Below are 20,756 nucleotides of genomic sequence, written 5' to 3' on the forward strand. Positions count from 1 at the left end.
CTAACGAGCGTTCAAATAAAAACGTGGTCGAAGTTGGCTCTGACACATTGGACGTAGGGAGTAGCTTATAGCGACCAACTTAACCTCATTTCTCAACGAGCTGTATAGCAGCTGTCAGTTTTAATAACGTTAATGACTATATAACTTTATTTTAAAGAATAATCGTGATAACAATAACAAACAATTAAAGGAGCTGCGGAAAGTGTCCCCCTCCTTGTTATAACAATAAATTAAAGCAGCTGCTGAAAGTGTCCCCCTCCTTGTTCCAAGCACTTTTCACACCTGTTCCTCAAAGAATTAAAGACATTTTCTAAGATGCTCGGGGTATTGTTAATTTCACGAATCTTGTCTATAAGTCGAGCCTGCAGATGGTTTAAATCAGGAATAGGCAGTTCAAAAATAGTGTTTTTAAGGTAAGGCCACAAAAAGAAATCACACGGCGTAATATCACATGACCTCGGTGGAAATTCATGTTCAGCATTGAGACTTATTAGTCGATTTTGGAAAACTTCCCTCAACATATTCATCGTCTCGCCTGCCGTATGTGCCCTTGCGCCATCTTGTTGAAAGTAAAAGTTTGTAATTTCGTTTTCTTCCAGCTGGTTAACAAAAGGAGCGATAATTTCTTCTCTATACCTTTGCGCAGTAAGAGTACCATTAAAAAAAATAGGTCCATAAATCCTCCTTCGATTGAGAGCACACCAAACTCCAATTTTTTGAGCGTGTAGAGGGCCCTCGACAAAAAAGTTATCTGGTTTTTCAGAAGACCACATTCTCATATTCTGTGAGTTTACGTAACCACTTAAATGAAACCAGGCTTCATCAGAAAAAAAGGTGATATTATGAAGTTCACCGTAGTTGTTTAAAAACCATTCACAAAATACAGCCCGTCGCGGAAAATCAACTTCATGAAGTTCTTGCTGACAAGTTAAACGATAGGAGAACAAACGCAAATCTTTTTTTAACACTGTGTGGCAGGTACCGACTGATACTCCCACCATTTGTGATAAAACACGTACAGAAGTTCTTGGCGCATTTTCCATTATTTGTTGGACATTTTCTTTTAATTCTTCAGTCCGCTTTTTAGGTCGGCCGCTTCCTTCTTTTCTTGTTACACTGCCCGTTTCACGAAAAACATTAACACAACGCTGAACTGCACTTTGAAAAATTTTGTACTCAACAACGCCGGGAAATTGATTTTGAAATTCTATGAAACATTCCTCAATAGAATACTTCCATATTCCATCAATCTTGCGTCCATTTCTAAAGTAGGACTCTATGATAAACACTTTTTGTTCTTGAGAAAACACCATTTTAAACGCTTTTTAAAACGAAAATATTCAAATTGATAGCGGCGATATAGCGCTTTGACAGATGACGTTTAAGTTCATTTGCTATACGCTACGCCCTACGTCCAAATTTTCAGAACCAACTTGACCACGTTTTTATTTGAACGCTCGTTATAAAATTTGTAACATATTTTACGGGACACCTTATAGATATATACACTTGTACTTATAATCTTAAATTAAGTAAACTTTCTTATATAAACAAAAATACGGATTCGAGTAAGAATAGTTATAATTTTTAGAAAGTTGTCTTGTTAATAATTATTATGTACTGTATTATTAGATAAAACACGACTAATATTTAATATTTAAAATTTTTCAATATAATATTTTTCAATAAAGGTGGCGGAATAAAAAGACATATAACATGTATATATTTTATTCGTGTATTTATTTCGTTAAGTAACATCGTCGAATTATTTGTAGATATTAATTATGTTTGTATGAAATGTGTCTGAACCAATAACATTAAAAAAATAAATGTCTATCACAGATTACATCTTTCTTCAGAACTCGTTTATTTATAATATCTAAAAAGGCCTAAATTAGTGATCAAATTTTTAAAATAATAGTCAGAATTTTTTACTTGGCTGTAAGATCGAATCCATTAGTATGTTGCATGTTTAAATTTCCCAGTTTCCTTTTTCCAGAGTTGCTGTCACCCATTTCGTTCCAAACTGTCGGTAGTTCCATCTTGTCTAATAAAAAAAAGTGTATCAACGTAGGGCTCTTGCAGTGAGTTTGAATAATAAAACTCGAATAACATACGTAAATAAAACATATTTTTACAGTCTACATCTTTCGCTTCGAATATTTTCTTTTTACTTTTGCACTCTTTTGCGTGCACATTACATCGTTACTCTTGTTTTTTTTTTGCGAAAGAAATGAGCCCTAAAAGCTCGTTACAATGTTGCTGTTACACCCTAGAGGACATGGTTTATAATAAGTTGTATAATGGCGAAGGTGCCAATGTTTAGATATAGATGATTGTAGAGGAAAGCAACATAAAATACTGGTGAATTCAACTATACAAGTACCAATGATCGAAATGAACGAAAAATTATGTACAGCTTTGCTTTGTTAAAAACTAAATCAAAATAATATATTTTTAATAATTATTTACACAAGCTCAAAAGAAAGTTCAAATACAAGAGATCCACATATAATTACCGAAGGAATTCGATGCGCAGAACACTATCCTGCACTCAAAATTCATGACTTGCCGATGAATTTCGGAGCAAAGTGAAATTTTTGGGCGAAAAATTAAAATGTTGTTAAGAAATAAGACAACTATTATTCCTATCTGTCAGATGATCACGAAACAAATTTTATTTTACAAATATGTGTTGGAAATCTATACAGGCTGTTATAAATTCGCTTCTCACTACAGGGATCTCAGAAACGGTAAGAGGTATGAAGTAGCTTAGATTGGGGCAAAGTTACGTAATCAGGGGACCAACATTATGCCTCTAAAAAAACAAGGCTAACATGATTAGTTTTCGAAATATTTGAAAAAAAACGAAATTTTGGAAATCCGTTTTTGTTTTATATCATCCTTGTTTGAGGTGATATTGAGAAAAGAAGGACACTTTCTTATGGCCACTTTTTGCCTTCCATCGAATGGTATAATCATTTTTTATATGTAACGTTTCGTCTCTCTAGGACCATCATCAACTTCGTTTTTTTAAATGCGACCTTAGAAATTTTATTACATTTTTTGCAAGCCTTCATGACCCCCAATACTGTACTGCCTAAGATGATGATGGCCCTGGAGAGACGAAACGTTACATATAAAAAATGATTATACCATTCGATGGAAGGCAAAATGTGGCCATAAGAAAGTGTCCTTCTTTTCTCAATATCACCTCAAACAAGGATGATATAAAACAAGAACGGATTTTCAAAATTTCTGTTTTTTTTTCAAATATTTCGAAAACTAATCATGTTAGCCTTGATTTTTTAAATGCATAATGTTGGTCTCCTGATTACGCAACTTTGCCCCCATTTAAGCTAGTTTGTATCTCTTACCGTTTCCGAGATCCCTGTAGTGAGAAGCGAATTTGTAACAGCCTGTGTAATGTATAAATAAATAAATAAATTAATTAATTAATTAATTAATTAATAGATAAATATAATTTTTGATTTTTGTTTGAAATTTTTTCATCACAAAATGTGTCTTTGTGATCCTAAATGTACTTCCTTAAAAATTGGTATGGGGTTCATTATCAAAATATGAACACTGTGGTGTATAGTGAGACAACCATTTTTTTCGTGGTTATACGAGGTTTGATTAAAAAGTAACGGGACTTTTCAAATTCCGCGTATCCGCTCTATCGAGCTGATTCTTTTTTTTTTGTGAATTGGTAGCACTGTTACTGACGTACCTGTCTATATTTAGGCAGCTGCCACGCTAGGTTGTGTTTAGCGAGCGAATTCGTAAAACATACCTAAGTGTTTTTGGCGATTTTTTGTGTGGCGAAATGTCTGATCACAGAGTTTTTATGTTAAACGGAATTAACTGAAGCAAAGTGGTTGAAATGTTAAAGAAGGCTTTTGACGATGATACTATCTTACAACCACGAGTTTGTCAATGGTACAAATGTTTTCAGGAAGGCCAAGAAGACTTCGGAGATAAGGCGAGATCTCATCAAATGTGAAGGTCCTTCTGACCGTTTTCTTCGACTACCATGGAATAGTTCATACAGTTAACAGGGAGTACTACCTACAAGACCTGCGCAATTTACGTCAGGCAATCAGGAGAAAACGAGAAAAACACAAGAGCTAACTCGTGGATTTTGCACCACCGGCACATACCGCTTTGCTTATCCAACAATTTTTGGCGAAACACAACACCGTTGTGGTGCCGCAACCGCCATATTCTTCGGGCATAGCACCTGTGACTTTTTCCTATTTCCCAAACTCAAAAGGATACTCAAAGGACAACGCTTTTCAACAACAGATGAGATAAAGGCAAACTTGCAAACTGTGCTCGACGTTCCTTTAGTGTTTCTCAATATCACAGTGGAACTAATTTGAAGGGGACGTAAACAAAATTGAAGATTAAATAGATATTTTCTAATAAAATGAACAATTCTCGTTACTTTTTGATCAATCCTTATACATACTCGCACACCCCGTGGTATGGGGTTGGGAAGTCTGCCAACTGACAGCCATGTAGTTTCAGATCCCTCATGATGAGATCCTTATTGTTCTCATAAAGTTTCATGGTTTTGGTCCTTCGAGATATAATATGCTAGTATATAACTTACTCGTTTTTTTGTTCCTTCGACCACTGTTCGATAAATTCGATAGTAGACTAATGTTAGAATCTCTTCTCACTCCAGAAGGTTGGCCAGCAACATACCTAGACACGCTCAGGTACTGATTTCTTGCGGTACCAGCGCTTGCTTTGGCTAAAGGTTCCAATATATCTTGAAGATTGTACTGACTCAGGTTTATTTTGGTTTCTTTGTTCTTGTCTGAAGGAGGCATCTTGATTTTGCTTCTTACCCCAAGAAAAACATGAAAATAAAATCGAGAATATGGTGTTAGTTGTATCTTATATATACGAGTATTATATTATTAAGATTGAATAAGTGTCATTTATAGTTTTTAGTTTGGGCTTACCCTAATATATCTGCAAAATCATCCTCGTATTCGAAATTGTTTTCTAACCCCCAGGTAATCTTCTTATTTGGTATATTTCGATTGTTATGATTGTTTACATTATTAAGGACTGGTAAATATTTACTACTGTAATCCGACTGGCCAAAGCTATATACTATAGGCGGTGCATGCTGCTCTTGTTTTTCAGGAGATTTCATTGGCTTTATCAGAGATTGAATGTTTATTTGTACAGAGGGTTGCAAAGGTTGCATCGTAGGGTTCTGGTTCAACTGTTTCAGTAAGGGCCGTCCGTTGGCTTGAAGCTGTAGTGACTGCTGGTTGGCATATATTTGGTTTTCATCGGAAGCTATTTGCTGCGTCGGGATTTTCTGAAATATTCCGTTTGTATGCGGCTGAAGGGCACTGTTAAGCTGTATTTGGCGATTGTTGTGGAGAGCGCTATACTGCTGCCCCACCTAGAGTCACATAAATACAACTTGTAAATTTGAAGAGGTACAGGTCACTTAGATAATAATTATAATTCATGCACATTCTACCTCTACATTCTATCTAGGATAAAATGGTAAAGACTAAAGTTTTAGGAAATCGATCTTGCGATTTATAAGAACTATTTAAAAAATAAAAAACAATTGTTGCATTTAGAAGATTGAATCAAAAATGTTTTAACGTGATTATTATTTTTCACTAAACTCCGTGTTTAAGCATATCTTGAGTTCTCCAACAACTCTGTTAAATACAATTTTCAGCGAAAACAAAAATTAAATGCGCTTTGCTTAGAGAAAATTTCACATTTTGAAATTTTTTGGACGCCCTGTATGTTTTTTACATATTTGATTACTGCCTATGGCTTCCCAAGATAAGTAAAACTTTTTATCAATCATCAATGAAAAATTTTACGAGAGTGCGGTACCCCATCCGGAGACACTGTTTATAATTGCAATTAGAAAAATATACAGGGTTCCATTAAAAAAAAGTTTAATTTTAGTCTTCGAAACGTACCAATATTTTTACATATTTATCTGAAATTGTATCGCTAATAAAAAAAACAGTTCCACCTTTAATCTATAAAGGCTCCTATAGCACTAAAAACAAATGTTACTCTTTTTTTTAGGTTACTGCGATGAGAAAAATATATACAGGGTGTGGCGTGTTTAATCTATAAAAATTAAACTACAGCTGATATACATGATATTTGTTATAGAAAACTTAAATGAAAAAGTTCTATCTTCGCGTTTTTTTTTGTAAATTAAATTTTATTTTTTCAACGAAAATAAAGGCCGACCCTGTGTTATTTGTTAAAAACTTTGGAAATGTTTTTATGCGACGCGAGGTGCAACCTTATAATTTAAGTCGGTATAATCTAATACTAGTAATACTAAAGAAAGGTAAGGTTACATTGTCAAAAAATTTGTGCAGTCAACTGATTTTGTATTTGTATTGAATTCATTATTCACTTAATTATTAAATATTAAGCATCGTCCATCGACCCATCAGTGTTAAAAAGTGAAAGATTCCAGACAAAGGGTTTTATTTTGGAATTCCACGATAGTGACAGTGTAAATTTTATAAAGAAGTAAAAAATAAAAATAGCGTACCAATTACATTAAAAACGAGATTCTTGTTTCTTACTTTGCTTAATTTTTTAGTTTGTGCACAAACTAGTTTTACAATGAACAGAGAAAACAATGCATTTACTATTTCCGAACGTGTCGATGGTGTTAGTGTATGCACCATACACTAACACCATCGACACGTTCTGGAGAAAATGCGCTCGCGGCGACTATGTTGTACCGGGAACGATGGCCACAACGTCCAAATACATTCCTACAGCGCGTTCAGCGGTTGCAAGATAGGGGAAGTGTTATTCCTCGAGGAGAAGGACGTGGTCAACAAGTGAACCTTAATGTTGAAGATGCAGTGTTGGAAAATCTTAACGAAGACCTCAGAATTAGTACTCGACGACTCTCACAGCAAGCAGGAACCTCATCTCGTACCGTACATCGAATCTTAAGGCGTCAGCTGTTGCACCCCTATCATCTGCAACCAGTTCAAAAGATTTTACCCCCGGATTGTGATCAACGAATGCGTTTTTGCATATGGTTTTTACGGCAATGTGCCAATCAAGTAGACTTTCCTGCTTATGTTTGTCTAACAGATGAGGCGACATTTATCCGTGATGAGGTGAACTCGGTAAATGTTTGGGCTGACATAATAGGAGATGTACTTGTGAGTCACCTATTTCTTTGAAGAACGACTAAATGGACCAACATATTCTGACTTTTTGGAAAACCGATTGCCTGAATTATTGGATGATGTGGCAATACAAGTTCGGGCACGCATGTTTTATCTTCAAGATGGGGCTCCTCCACACAGTACTTCAGAAGTAACTACACTTTTGAATGAAATGTTTCCTCAGCGATTGATTGGACGCTTTGGTCCTGTACCGTGGCCACCTCGGTCACCCGATCTAACTCCAATGGACTTTTATCTTTGAAGTCACTTGAAGTCATTGGTTTACAATACTCCAATTGCTACGGTGGAAGAATTACGAAACCGTATACTTGAAGCTGCTGACACAATTAGGGGAATACCTGGAATTTGGGAAAATATTCGCTAAAATTGGGTGCGTCGGTGCCATGCCTGTATCCGCGCTAATGGGGATCAATTTCAACATTTTCTCTAGAAATGGTAAGTTTTATTTCATTTTGTTCCATATTTTAATGGTGTTTGTTTAGTGCACGCAGTTGGCAACTACAGATGCTTACGGGTGTAGTTTTGTTTGCGAACTCTTGCAGTAACAATGCATTTAAGATATTAATTACTATTAATTAATATAATAAGAAAATATCAGTTTTTTTTTAATATCTATTTTTCCCCAAAAATTGAGAAGTATCTTTCTATCCTTCAACGACGATTTGTTTACGCGGCTGGTCTACAGCACGTAACTCATCGTACAGCACACGGACAGGACCGTCCCAGAGAAAATATTTTGACACATAATTGAATTTTAATTTACGAAAAAAAGAAACGCAGAAATAGAACTTTTTCGTATAACACTATTCTATTACAAATATCGTTAGGAGGCTGTGGTTTAATTTTTATACATTATACACGCCACACCCTGTATTGTTGTTTCTCAGTCCGTATAAAAATTATGTTCGCGGTAGCAGTCATTATTTAATCATGAGTCACTAGTTGTTAGCTTTGTAGGTTGATGAACGATAAAAGTATTCAGCACTGATTTCAGTGAAGATAATTTCTTCGACGGCTACAACGACACGCAAAAGTTTAAGCGTTACTTAAAGTTACCTGAAAGAATTGATGCTTCAAGGCTGACTGAGCTGTAGGTCGATGGGTCGGATTCCATTCTAGCAAGTCATCCATTAAATTGATAGAACTATAACTTGCTTGAGGCACTACGTCACTAAGGGGAGTTTTGGCAAAATATGGAAATTTGAATCCTACAGCGCCCGCCAGTTGATAACATTCGGACCATTTTTTCTGCAATATAGTTTACAATAAAAGAAATTTCGAAGATTTCACATTTCACGGTAAAAAATAGCATAAGGTAAAGGATATATTTGATGTAAGATTTACAGACTATGCTCCAACCAAAATAGCCGCCTCTAATAATTTCGAAAGTAACAATTTTTTGAAAACACGCTCAAACACGTCAAATGAAGATAGCCGCTATTTTCATATTAAATCGGCATGCATTTATTGAATATCGTGGTCGGCTGACGAAAGAATTTGTAGCTACTTCTGGTCTACCGCAAGGATCGCTTCTTGGTCCTCTTTTCTTTAATATATTCATTAATAATATTGTGGTTGAAACTGATGTTAATTGTTTATTATATGCTGATGACATGAAGCTCTATATAAGTATAAGTAGCGGAAATGATTGTTTAAATTTACAAACCGTTTTAAATAAAATTGTTTTATGGTGGGACGTTTCTTAAAGGTTGCAGTGTTTAGAAAGGATGGCAATTATCCACCTATTGGTATCCCTAAATGTGATCTTTTAAATAGATTTTCATTTCGCAGTTTAGATGAACGTAGAACGATTGCACAATTGATATTTTTATATAAGTTATTACATATTGTGATTGACTTGACTTGACTTCTATACTTTCATTGTTAAATTTTCATACACCTAAACTATCATCTCGTTTTTTTTTTTTTCATTGTTTTATTTACCTGTGTCAGGAATTAATATTCAAAAATACTCTCATCTTTTTCAAATGTGTGATAAATATAATCTGTTTCAAAATCAGTTTGAAATTTTTAATTGTAATATAGCCATTATTAAAAAAGTTACATTTACAAATTAAATTATATTTGTTTTACAATTATCTACTGTTTTGTTTAATTGTTTAAGTGTGTAATGTTTTGTATTGTTGCTTATCTCATATTATGTAGTGTATGATGTAGTTTTCTGATTGTACCTACCCTGTAATTGGAATTTCTGTAGGGTAGTGTATTGTCTAAATAAATAAATAAATAAACAAAGATTTCAGTTTGTTGTTTAAAATACTATACAGTCAAATATGTTGGAAGTAAGATATGGTGCTGCTCAAGGTTCCATCTTGGGACTTCTACATTTTAAAATGTTTGTAAACGATCTTCATAACTGTTTTGACAGTAATATTTTAGTTACACTTTTTGCAGATGACAACAGAGTCCAGTGTTCCTCTGTTTTATTTAATAACTCGGTTTTATTACAATCATTAGCAAATAACTGGTTTTTCTAGAATAAAATAACGACCTACGATGATCTTTAACCTTCGCAATTTAAATGACAAAAGTAATTCCGAATATGTCAAATTTCTTGATATATGGATATCCTAAGGTATCTTGGAATCATCATACTGATTATATTAGTAAAAAAGTTTCAAAACTACATTATCTTCTCTTATCGACTTTAAAAACTCCATACCACGGCCTAATTCATTATATTACATCTTACATTATTATAGTATGTATGTCTTAATGTATTTTTAAATATTTTAGAATTTAGTTGAACATACCTTTTATAAATTAACCTACATTTGAACCTTTTTTGTATTTGCATTAACTGTATACTTTTAAATCAATTACTTTTCTTTTCTTTGGGCGCACGTAAACACTTTTGGTGTATTTACCATTATTTTGAAATAAAAAATATCTCTTTGAATGGAATCCCATCTTACCTTATCAGGTGTCCCCAAAATGGCACAAATTTTGTACAGTTGGTCGGTTTCCGTTGTTCCTGGAAACAACGGTCGATACGTGTATATTTCAGCAGCGATACATCCCACTGCCCATAGGTCTATGGGGCTGCTGTAAGTCGTGGAATGGAGTAATACTTCTGGGGCCCGGTACCATCTGGTTGACACGTAGTCGGTATAAGGGGGTCGAGACCTTATCTCTCGAACCAAACCGAAATCGGCTATTTTTACCAAGTCTGGTCCGGAACATAGAATATTCTCAGGTTTAAGATCTCTATGGAAAAACCCATGTCTATGTATAAACGCTAAACCTTGCAATATCTAAAAAAAAAAAAATTAGTGAAAGTTAAATTTCTCTTTGCCATTTGATTCACCATCTTCTTTTTCAATACATAGGATTCTCACTTATATTTGATACACACGTAAAGGGTTTATTATAAGAAATACAAAGAAAAATTATACAAATGCTTTTGGACATTTTCCATGCCATTTCTTGGAAGAAATAAATGTTAAAACACATCCAATTAAGTACAACTTTTAATTTTAACAGACTATACTTTCACAAGTTTAACAAATGTTTCTAGGGTCACCGCATGAGTTTAAGGTTTGATTGATCTATGTCTAATAGTAAGCGAGATATTGTTTAAAACAATTTTCAAAGAAATAGATGAGAGTTGAAATGGAAATGTCTGCATATAAGAAACTTTTATAAATTCGAAAGTTCTTGTTCTGCAAATATAACAAAGTTAATTCACATTAAAGTTAGGTACTAAATTGTGCAGATAACTTGTTTAAAGTAAATCAAGATTTTAAATTACTGTTACATCGATTGCAGAGAATATTACTCATGCACATAATATTTCTGCCAAAACTGAAGATCGTTTATAGTTATTGCTATTATTTAATTGTGTATTTCCCCACTGAAAAAAAAATGAGATTCAAGTAATTGGTTTTATAAATTCCGTTTTGCCAAACCAGAAATATCTCACATTGAGAAAATAGATAATGCTAATGCTAACGACTACACATGGTGATCACAATACAATTTGCCGTCGAAAACAATCTATTTTCTCAGTTTGTGACTTAATTTTTTAATAACTACTGTTTTTGACTTACAGATCAAACTCATATGTTATTTTTATGGAAGCCATAGTGGGCTATGACCTAGTTAAATCTCGGAAATCATAATTCTTTAAGCACGTCGATTTTTTCATAACATACTATTTTCATTGGATAAGCCAGTGATATTTAAGTAGTTACGTGTCTGCGGTAAAGTCACGATGTCATTGTTTTCTCTAATCTAAAATTACATCACTTACTAGAGTTAAGTAAGTTTACGCGTTTGAAATGAAACGAAATGGAATAATGAAGCTTTAAGTGAATCCAAAACAATTGTTTAAGAATAACGCGAATTTCACACAAAACACTTAAGATAGGAATAATTACTTAACAAATAAATAATACAAAAAATAGTAACCTCATTTAAAAAGCCTTTTTATAATAATATGCTTTCTCTAATATGCATAGTTTTCTTCGGACTCGGAACATTCTTTATAGCCGCATTTATAATATTCATCTGGAATCGTGTTACGAACAGGCTAATCCTCTAAATATCCAGTTCCAATGTATAGTGATCAATATTTATCATCCTTACCCGACTATTAGTTTCAATATAGTAATAATTTATTCACACAATCAATAAATGTACTTTCTTCCAGTAAATTAATATTTATTAGATATCGCAGTTGTAAAGCTGACCTACTTGGATTGGATGATTGGAAAATATTTTTTATTTAAAAAGTCGGTAGATACATATGGCTTTGTCAACACCAATTTGATAAGGAAACTACATTAATTACGTACAAAATTAAAATACTGATTTATCAATAAAGTAGTTGAAAAGTTTAGATTTGAAATTAAATTTCTTATTTTTAAATACTGAATTTAGGAGAATTTAGACAGTGTTAGATTATTTATAACTATAAATAAGTTAGGATTAATATTTGATATACACTTTTACACTTTCTACAAACCCACATGCAACTGTTTATTTTGTCATAGACAGTGGGAAATTATTTAGGAAATTTATATTACAGATATCAAAATTAACTGAAAATAGAGTTAAATAGCAGTTAGTGTACATAAGTTTGATAATAAATTCTAAAAGCTCGTTAACATAAACTCGATGGAAATTAAGATAACATTTATTAATTTATTTTAGCCATTTGTCATTCCTATAAATGATGGTACCTATTTATTTATGTTAATGAATATAGTAAATTCAAGTTTAAGCATAACGTATCTATCATGAAAAGCTCTAAATGGATTGGGTTTGTAGTTAGACATATTAATTGATCGTTTACTATAGGGGGTGTAGTCAATAAAATAGCATAGTTGTTACGAAATAATCTTGACACAAAATGTGATATTTCGGCCAACTACCTATACGTTAATCCAAAGCTTTTTATATGCAAATTACTGGGTTGTTTTTTTTAAATAATACTAAATATATAATAATAAATACACAAATTCACTGAATTTGTATATTTATTTAATTAAGTCATCAACACAGATTTCATTTCAATCAATGACCATTTTCGCGTATAATTTTGTCAAACAGCACCGATTTTCATAAAAATTTGGATTTAGGTTCTACTTTCCCTCTACTTCAAAGTTGACCCTGTACCGCAGGTTGCTTTTACCCGGAGGTGAAAAATGTTTCATTGAAAATATCTCGGGAATGGATATATTTACTAATTCTAAGCAACTTTTGTTCTATAAAGTCTGGAAGTCAATACTTTTCGACTTATTCGCGAGTGAAAATGTAAATTTTTTAACCAAAAAAAAAACACTTTCAAACGGTTTTTTGCGAATAACTCAAAAAGTTAATATTTTATTAAAGAAATCATTCTTATAAAAAACGTAACTTATAAAAAATAAAAAGAATGGTGTCTGTAAACCATATATAAGGGGAGTAATAGCATGTTGAAGGTTGGTTCTTATTTGTCAAACGCCAAAACTAAAAGTTTGAACGTGAAATAACAAAAAACCAATGCATTTTTCAGGGAATACTCATAGAACCTTCTTTTAAAGTGCTTGAAAAAAACCTTTATTTTTATTTTTTTATAAAAGTCCTTAGCATCAAACCTAAGCGAGTTATGACGAAAAAAAGTTGGTCCGTATTTTTTTCGGCGTCAAAAAACGTGAAAATCACCCCCTAATTACCACCCCAATTGAAAATAATCGTTACCACTTTACAATTTACTTTATTTATGTTTGTAATATGCTCTAGAAATTTGACCGGTTTAAAGTGCTTAGTTTTGAAAAAAGTTGGGCTTGAAGTGAAAAGAGAATTTTTGTATTTTTGGAAAAGATTCTCTTTTCTTCAAAAAATAATTCAAAAACTATTAATGATTAAAGTTTGCATATGTTGGTAAATAGCAACTTGTTCAAGCCCTTTCTACTCAAACCGTTACAAAAATAAGGGCTGAAAGAAAATTTAACTTGATCTTATAGCCCTTGAAATAACCTACAAAATGCTTTTTTGAAGGGCTTGAAAGCATAAAAACTAAGCAAATTATGGGTAAAATACCAATCACATATTTTTGCAGATATCAAAACACGTATATTGAAGCACTGATGAATACACATTATAGCTATATTTTAGGAATAGAAATAGGAATTTTAGGACTAGAATAGAAAAGAAAGACGAGAGTAAGAGGATTTTTGAATATCTATTTATGTTATTTGCAATAAAAAAAAATTTTGTTATAAAAATAAAAATCTTATTTTCTCTATTTTTGATTGCAAATTTTAATGAGTAGGGGTTTTTTTAAGGTTTGAAAATAAATAAATACATTACATTTTAAATAATAAAAAGATTGTATTATATTTTGAACTAAAAAATATTTTTAACTATAATTGTTCGATTTTTTTTGCAAGGGATGGTTTTTATAAGGGTTGAAACTTATAAATAAATACATAATAAAAAATTAAAACAGTAAAGAAATCTTAATTTAATATCACTATATGATTAAATTATGCTGAATAATATTTTTCAACATTATTTTTTAATGATTACTGTCATAGGGGGTGGTTTTCGGGGATTGAGAATGTTCAATTCATCATAATTAGTTATTTAAAGATGATTTCAACCTATCTACAATTCTATAATTATTTTCGAATATAGGTAGTTTTCACCCCTAAAAAATAAAAAGCAACCCCCGGCACAGGGTCAACTTTGAAGTAGGGGGTAAGTAGAACCTAAATCCAAAATTTGGTGCAAATCGGTGTTGTTTGGGAAAATTATACAATAACGCCGGATTTTACCTTCAATGACTGGACTAAATACTTTTTAAGTTGCAACTGAAATAACTTTAGTTTAAAGGGATTCTATCAATTATCCATCATTTAAAGACATATATATCGCTTCAAAGAGCTAGTAATTGAAAATCTATTCACCTGTCTTGTTGAAATATGTAAAAAGTAACATTTTGTTCATTTCTGGAATTAAAAATGAATTCTCTGTCATTAAGAGAACGTGTTTTATAAAACATAAATTTCATTGTGACAACAAAATATACTTTTATGGATTTTTATGACCCAACATTATGTTACATATGCAGTAATTAGGGTACTAAAAGTTATTTATCTGTGATAAATTTTAAAGTAGGTACCTTAATATAGTTAGTAAAATGTCACTACTTACCGAGAGGGTATTTCTTTTGAATTTTTTTTTAAATTCTTGCCATTGTTCAAGAACCGTTAGAGATATTGGACTAAGAATTTAGGGATCGAATTTCTTTTTTTACATCATAATATTTAATAAAAACAGCCACAAGATTACCATTTAAAAAGTTGAGCACAGTTTTGTAATTCTCTATGACGTCACTAGAGACCCCTTCCAGTTATTAGAAAATCATTTACATGTCGCAATTTATCGTCTTTTAAAATGGATTTCCCTAAATTTTTAATTTAATATCTCTAACAGTTCATGAGAAATCGCAAAAAATTGAAAAAAAATCCAGACAGCTCCTTTTATTTCGGTAATTATTAACATTTTAAGTAAGGCATGTTTTGCTTAATTTTTTTATTTTGACGTCTTGTGCTGCCCCCCATGCCATTCTTAATGAACACCCCGTATAGAGAATACTGCTTCAATTAACTTTAAATCATAGTCAAAGAAGACCAATAATATACAGGGTGTTTCTAAAATAACTAACTTCTGCTGCGTTTATAACTCATTAAAATAAGCCAAAAAGTTCCTATTAATATGTGCCCTAAAACGCACCCTTAAAAGGGCTCAAACTGGCTTTTTTCTGTTATTGATAAAACGGTCGCAAATAAATAGAAAAAAAATTATGGGTCTTACATAACTTTACGTTAAATAATATGGGCTACTTCGTTTTTCGACATGCAAATCATATGCGTCCCATTTAGGTTGGTTTAGGGGGTTTTCGGACCGTAATTTTTTTTATTTCAATTTTTTTACAATTTTCTCCACAGATTTATAAAATCTTAACAAAAAATATTATCTTTGTCCAAATCGATATTTCCAATGGTTTTCGAGTAAATTGAGTTTGAAAATTACTCTGCTCTTTAAGTTATTAGGCCAAAAATTACAAAAATCTGTTTACCATGGCAAATAAAAGACTGACGTTGCCACAACGCTTAACAATTTAAGTTATTGATAAACTGTCAATTGAGCTTTGCAGTGTTTAATTTATTTATTAAATGATCGGATCCTTCATAACTGCAATTTATTTGAAAAAAAAAACAGTTTTGTTTGAGCCCTTTTAAGGGCATATAACTTCCTAAGGGTGTTTTAGGGCACATGTTAATAGGAACTTTTTGGCTTATTTTAATGAGTTATAAACGCAGCAGAAGTTTGGAATCCTATTTTAGAAACACCCTGTATAAATCATGTACCAAATTTGGTTCTTCTGCGGGGAAGTGTTGAAGAGATATAAATTTTTTCGAAATTTAGGGCCCCAATTTGGGGGCTAATAACTCCTCAGGGGTGCAACTTTGTATATAGGTAAGTTTGGTTAAATTACAATATTTTGGAGACCACTACATGCACCTGTCTTATGTCGGTTCTTATGCGGGACACCCTGTATATCATTTCATAATAGTATTTTCCTGTGGAGATAGTGAAACATGAAAACAGTTCAGGGTGTTTGGAAATGTAAGACTGTACGACTTGCTGCTATTATTTTCATTGTTATGCCTTCAGTATACGAAGCGCAATGTATTTAATAACGCAGAATTGATTACATATTCTTCACTCACCTGATATAACATATTTCTAACAGTTGCTTCTGGAAAAGGCACTCTTCGGTCCTTGATGAGCTGATATAAGTTTTCTTGCATGTACTCAAATACAAAATATAACACATCGTTCTCACGGATAACTTCCTTTAACTTGACAACATTCGAATGATGTAATTTCTTTAAAGACTGAAATAAAAAGTTGTAATTATCACCTACGAGATGTTTTCCAAATAGGTATCGTAAGTTTATAGGGTTATTTTTTAATAATTTGAAATCCAAAAGCCCTGGTTTTCGTGGTTCAGTGTTGAAACTTTTATTTTATTCGACATTTATGGATATAATTAGCGCCCTGAATAAAGGCAGTATGTATTATAAATCTAAATCGCCGAAACGAAATCAATCTGACTAGAAAAGAAGTCCAGATCATCAAACAACTGACAAAAAGTGAATATAATATTATATTTCCTGCTTATAAAGGAAACACAAGTGTTATATTGGGAATAACTCAGAACATCATTACTTGATTACCTTTTAACTTACAGACAGATCAAATAGTAACTAATTGCATTTGGATCAGCCACTCACCCACTCAGGTATGTTTCACACAAAATTGAAGATGTATAGGGAAAGATAGAGCACCATGTCAAAAGCACTGAAGATTTTATCGACAAGATCAAGAAGATCCAACTAGAATCAAATGATACCTACTGAGCTCTGACATGACGTCATTGTCCACAAAAGTTCCAATTAAAGGCTCGTAGTATAGAAAACAAAGATGATAATTTAGTAGACCTTGAAAAGAAGACCCTGGAGTCAGCTACTCTAAAACCAAAGATTCAAATGTTTTGACGATATATTTACCACATTTAGGAGCACATTTTTACAAGACGAGATTCAGAGAGCGTTTTACTCCAAGGCCACTCGTGGTATGCGGCAAAGCATTAATTTGACAGTGCAATACGGCACTGGTATGACGAGAAAAGATAATATTATGAATTACTTGACCTTGAATCATAGTTGTGATAACTACTGAATTGATTAAAATTCCAAAAACTGAGACATCATTGAGAATCATCTCGTGTTGCAATTAACAAAAAATCTTCAATTATCTTCAAAATGTCTACTGGTAATTGAACTTTGCATGCAACCTTTACTTTTAAGATATAATTATTGTTGATTAACATTTCCCGTAAAAAAATCTGTTTATCATACCAATAATAAATCTCTTGCTTCACCAGTAGTATATAATTGCTTTGAATACTTTATGTAGGTTACATTTTCATAAGTATCAACAATCTCCTTCTACTCAGTAAATTATAAGGTTGCATGCATAAGCCTGATAAGAATTCATTGGCCTATTTTAATCTAGGATGAAAGCAAAATAAATTTCTCTACGGCTAGCTTATATATGTAAATTTCCTACCACGAATGCACGCATAGTTTCATATTATTTATGTTTACGTCTCTTTTAAAATTACATTAATTATCATAATGGTAGGATAATACGGATATTAATAAGTTGTACGAGTATAAACTATGGTTTTCATTAATTTGTTGTAGATTAGTTTATTATTAACTAAATGACACAACAAGTGGATGACTAAAAACGTTATTTAGAAATATTATTAGCCCCACTTTCCTTTTTTTTCGAAGATTAATTTCACACTATAGTCCTTTAAATTTACTGACATATGCCAAAAAGAGATATTTTTTGAAATGAAAGAAGTAAAATAGTATTGACAGTATGAATAAAAATACCTCGATCAATTATTCCAACTGTTTCGCTATCGCGGAAGAGTTTTGTTAATAAATTTTGAAAAAAATAGTCTGTGGTCCTGCATAAAGTCCTTTAATTCGCGACCACTGAATGAATGAATTAGCATAAAATTAAACATGAACAAAAAATGCTATTGAAATTACTATGTATTTCATATACCACATTAAGGCAAAAAATAACCTCAGAACTTTGAGAATTGACTAGCAGGCAGAAAACACCTAAAATAATAACTTTTCCAAATAGCTTTTACCCTGGAGAAGATCTTCCATGGATACAATTCTAATAAAATGTAGAAACTGAGCTCAGATACGAATATCCCTACATACTGGGATGCTTCCTTCCATCCTCACATATTTGCATACATACCTAATGTAAATATTTGAAACTTTTAACACCCTGTATCTCCGTAGGGAAGCGTCTTATCGAAAATTTGTTATAACTACGGCTGAGAAAACTAATAACCCAAATATCACATTTACCATAAATACAATCTTCTATTGGGAAAATCCGTTACTTTTTTTAACGATACTGACCATTAGTTATAAATTTAGGGATAATGTATTTAGTTTTTTCGACTCTCTTGCTAGTGCCAACAAAAACGAACCCTTTTTGACTTTTTTTGTTTCCTATTTCTTTTTATGGATGTAAATTCTGTCTACAAATTCATTAATGATTACTGGAGGACCCTACACCCTGGAAAGATGGAGCTTGGTATGGTTTACACTGGTATGACTCCACAACGATCAGGCGGATAATAAGAAATATATGGACTCAGACTCAGACCCAGATGGAGTGCAAGCTACAGTCTGGGGACCTTTCCCACTGTATTTCAAGCAGATATTTTCACGATAATGGTGTGTTTAGGACAGTAAACACAAAGTAGGTTCAAAACTTATGTAGGAATGTTTACAAATGCTTTAGATTGGGTTGGGTGCCAGGACACAAAGGCATCAATGGAAGTCAAAAGCCATGCGAAGGAACTTATGGAATGCTCTTTGCAAAAAAGTACGAATGAGTAGCTGAACTTGAATAAAATTCGGTTCAGGAAAGTCGCGGGACTTATAACGATAGTGTCACTTTAGGAAACATCTATAGAAGCTAAAGCTTGTAGATAGTCCGGTCTGTCGAGGATGTGACTCTCTGTACATTCTGGGGAAGTAAGTACCCACGATTTACACGTAATAGAATGAAGCTCCTGGGAAAAGCCTTTCTGGAGCTTAAGGAGCTGAGAAAAGTGTCGGCAGGGAAGCACCACAGATACAAGAAGAACAAGAAGTAGAGGAGCCTGTTATTACTGAAATATACATTTTAAAATGGAATCTAATACAGATTACTACAATTTATAAAATTATTTTCTATCGGACCAATAATAAGATGTGAGTTTGGAAATGTAGTTCTGATTAACAATGCGCAGGATGTAGAAATGGTATCATAGAATTATGTGAAAACCATTTGGACCACTTAAGTCAATTGATAAGAAGAAAAGTTGAGGCATGTGAATGAGTTACCTGCAACATATGTAATTCAATTTGGCTTAAGATGTCAAAATAAACATTGTTACACTGAAGGAAACCGGCCAACAAAACAGTTTTGCTAAGATAATCTGTATTATTGATTTGCTAACACGAATTTATTATCTGAAGATGATTTACTGGAACAAGAGGTCACCTTTTTACGGTGTTCTTTTTCTAGCATTTTTTTTACTAAAGGTAAGTAAAGATAACTTAGTTGAGGCCTACCTATTAACGGTTAAAAAAAATAATTTGCCTATGACTAGTACAGTACAGTGCAGTAGGTACCACAGTAGCTAGATATTTTTTTTTTGGTGCGTAGTAATTATAGTTGATACGCATTTTTAATCTAAAACTTGCCAAACAACTTTTTAACTACTAATATGTTCCTGCAGCAAAATATCTTTTATTATGACAACAGCATGGTCAAATCCTTTTATATTTTTCTTGTGCACCCACAAAACTATTTTAAATTTTGCTCATTTTGGTTTGTGCAAAATAAAAAAGATATTTGGGAGTACCGAAAACTTACAATAAATTGAAGATTGATTGAACGAAATCTCTTGTTATTATGTGTGGGTCAATAGCACTAAAAATATTAACCCTATTTCAATGACATTTATTTCGATACGTCATATGTCAAAGGTGTAAATCAAATTTTTTTACATACTTTAACTTCTCGCAAATTCATAGCTTCATCCCAAGAGTAGTATTTCCTCTTCATTCTCTTAATGGCGACTTTTTCTCCCGTATCCTTTCTCTGGCCTAGGACGACGGAACCGTAGGTCCCATCTCCCAACTGATGAAGAATAGTGTAACGATTCATATTAAAAGTAATCACTACGTGTGTTAACCCATAGTTATTTCACCCTGGTTACTTTGCACTAAGTTGTAAATGTCTGTTGACACATTGTATTTATTTGCTGTGTACTAGCCTAGGAACATGAATCGACTGAGAAATAATGTGGTACCTGTACCGCCGTCCTTCTAATTATTGATTATTTCGCGACGT

General features: G+C 32.5%; 1 protein-coding gene across 2 annotated transcripts; it reads right to left on the reverse strand.

Moving 5' to 3' along the window:
- Positions 1-1,738: 1,738 nt before the first annotated feature.
- Positions 1,739-20,680, reverse strand: LOC108915672 (serine/threonine-protein kinase dyf-5). Of its 2 annotated transcripts, none has more exons than XM_018721770.1 (8): positions 20,415-20,680; positions 16,475-16,642; positions 10,166-10,504; positions 8,286-8,477; positions 4,977-5,431; positions 4,619-4,851; positions 1,936-2,047; positions 1,739-1,879 (listed from the first exon to the last, which is right to left on the reverse strand). In XM_018721770.1, exons 1-8 carry the CDS (start codon positions 20,568-20,570, stop codon positions 1,867-1,869), a joined length of 1,668 nt encoding a protein of 555 aa, XP_018577286.1. In that variant the 5' UTR covers positions 20,571-20,680; the 3' UTR covers positions 1,739-1,866. The 2 variants fall into 2 exon arrangements, with proteins under 2 accessions (XP_018577286.1, XP_018577285.1); XM_018721769.1 differs by having other exon boundaries at positions 4,619-4,854.
- Between the last annotated feature and the right edge of the window lie 76 nt (positions 20,681-20,756).

The sequence above is a fragment of the Anoplophora glabripennis genome, unplaced genomic scaffold, assembly GCF_000390285.2.
Source record: "Anoplophora glabripennis isolate ALB-LARVAE unplaced genomic scaffold, Agla_2.0 scaffold1050, whole genome shotgun sequence".
Lineage (NCBI taxonomy): Eukaryota > Metazoa > Arthropoda > Insecta > Coleoptera > Cerambycidae > Anoplophora > Anoplophora glabripennis.

Bases quoted from the DNA above. Each gene is read 5' to 3' on its own strand.
- LOC108915672 (XM_018721769.1), bottom strand. From the start codon at position 20,570: ATGAATCGTTACACTATTCTTCATCAGTTGGGAGATGGGACCTACGGT. The intron at 16,643-20,414 runs GTATGTAAAAAA...TTTTTATTTCAG, and splicing joins TGAATTTGCGAGAAGTTAAA to TCTTTAAAGAAATTACATCA. The intron at 8,478-10,165 runs GTAAGATGGGAT...ACTATATTGCAG, and splicing joins TTTTGGGGACACCTGATAAG to AAAAAATGGTCCGAATGTTA.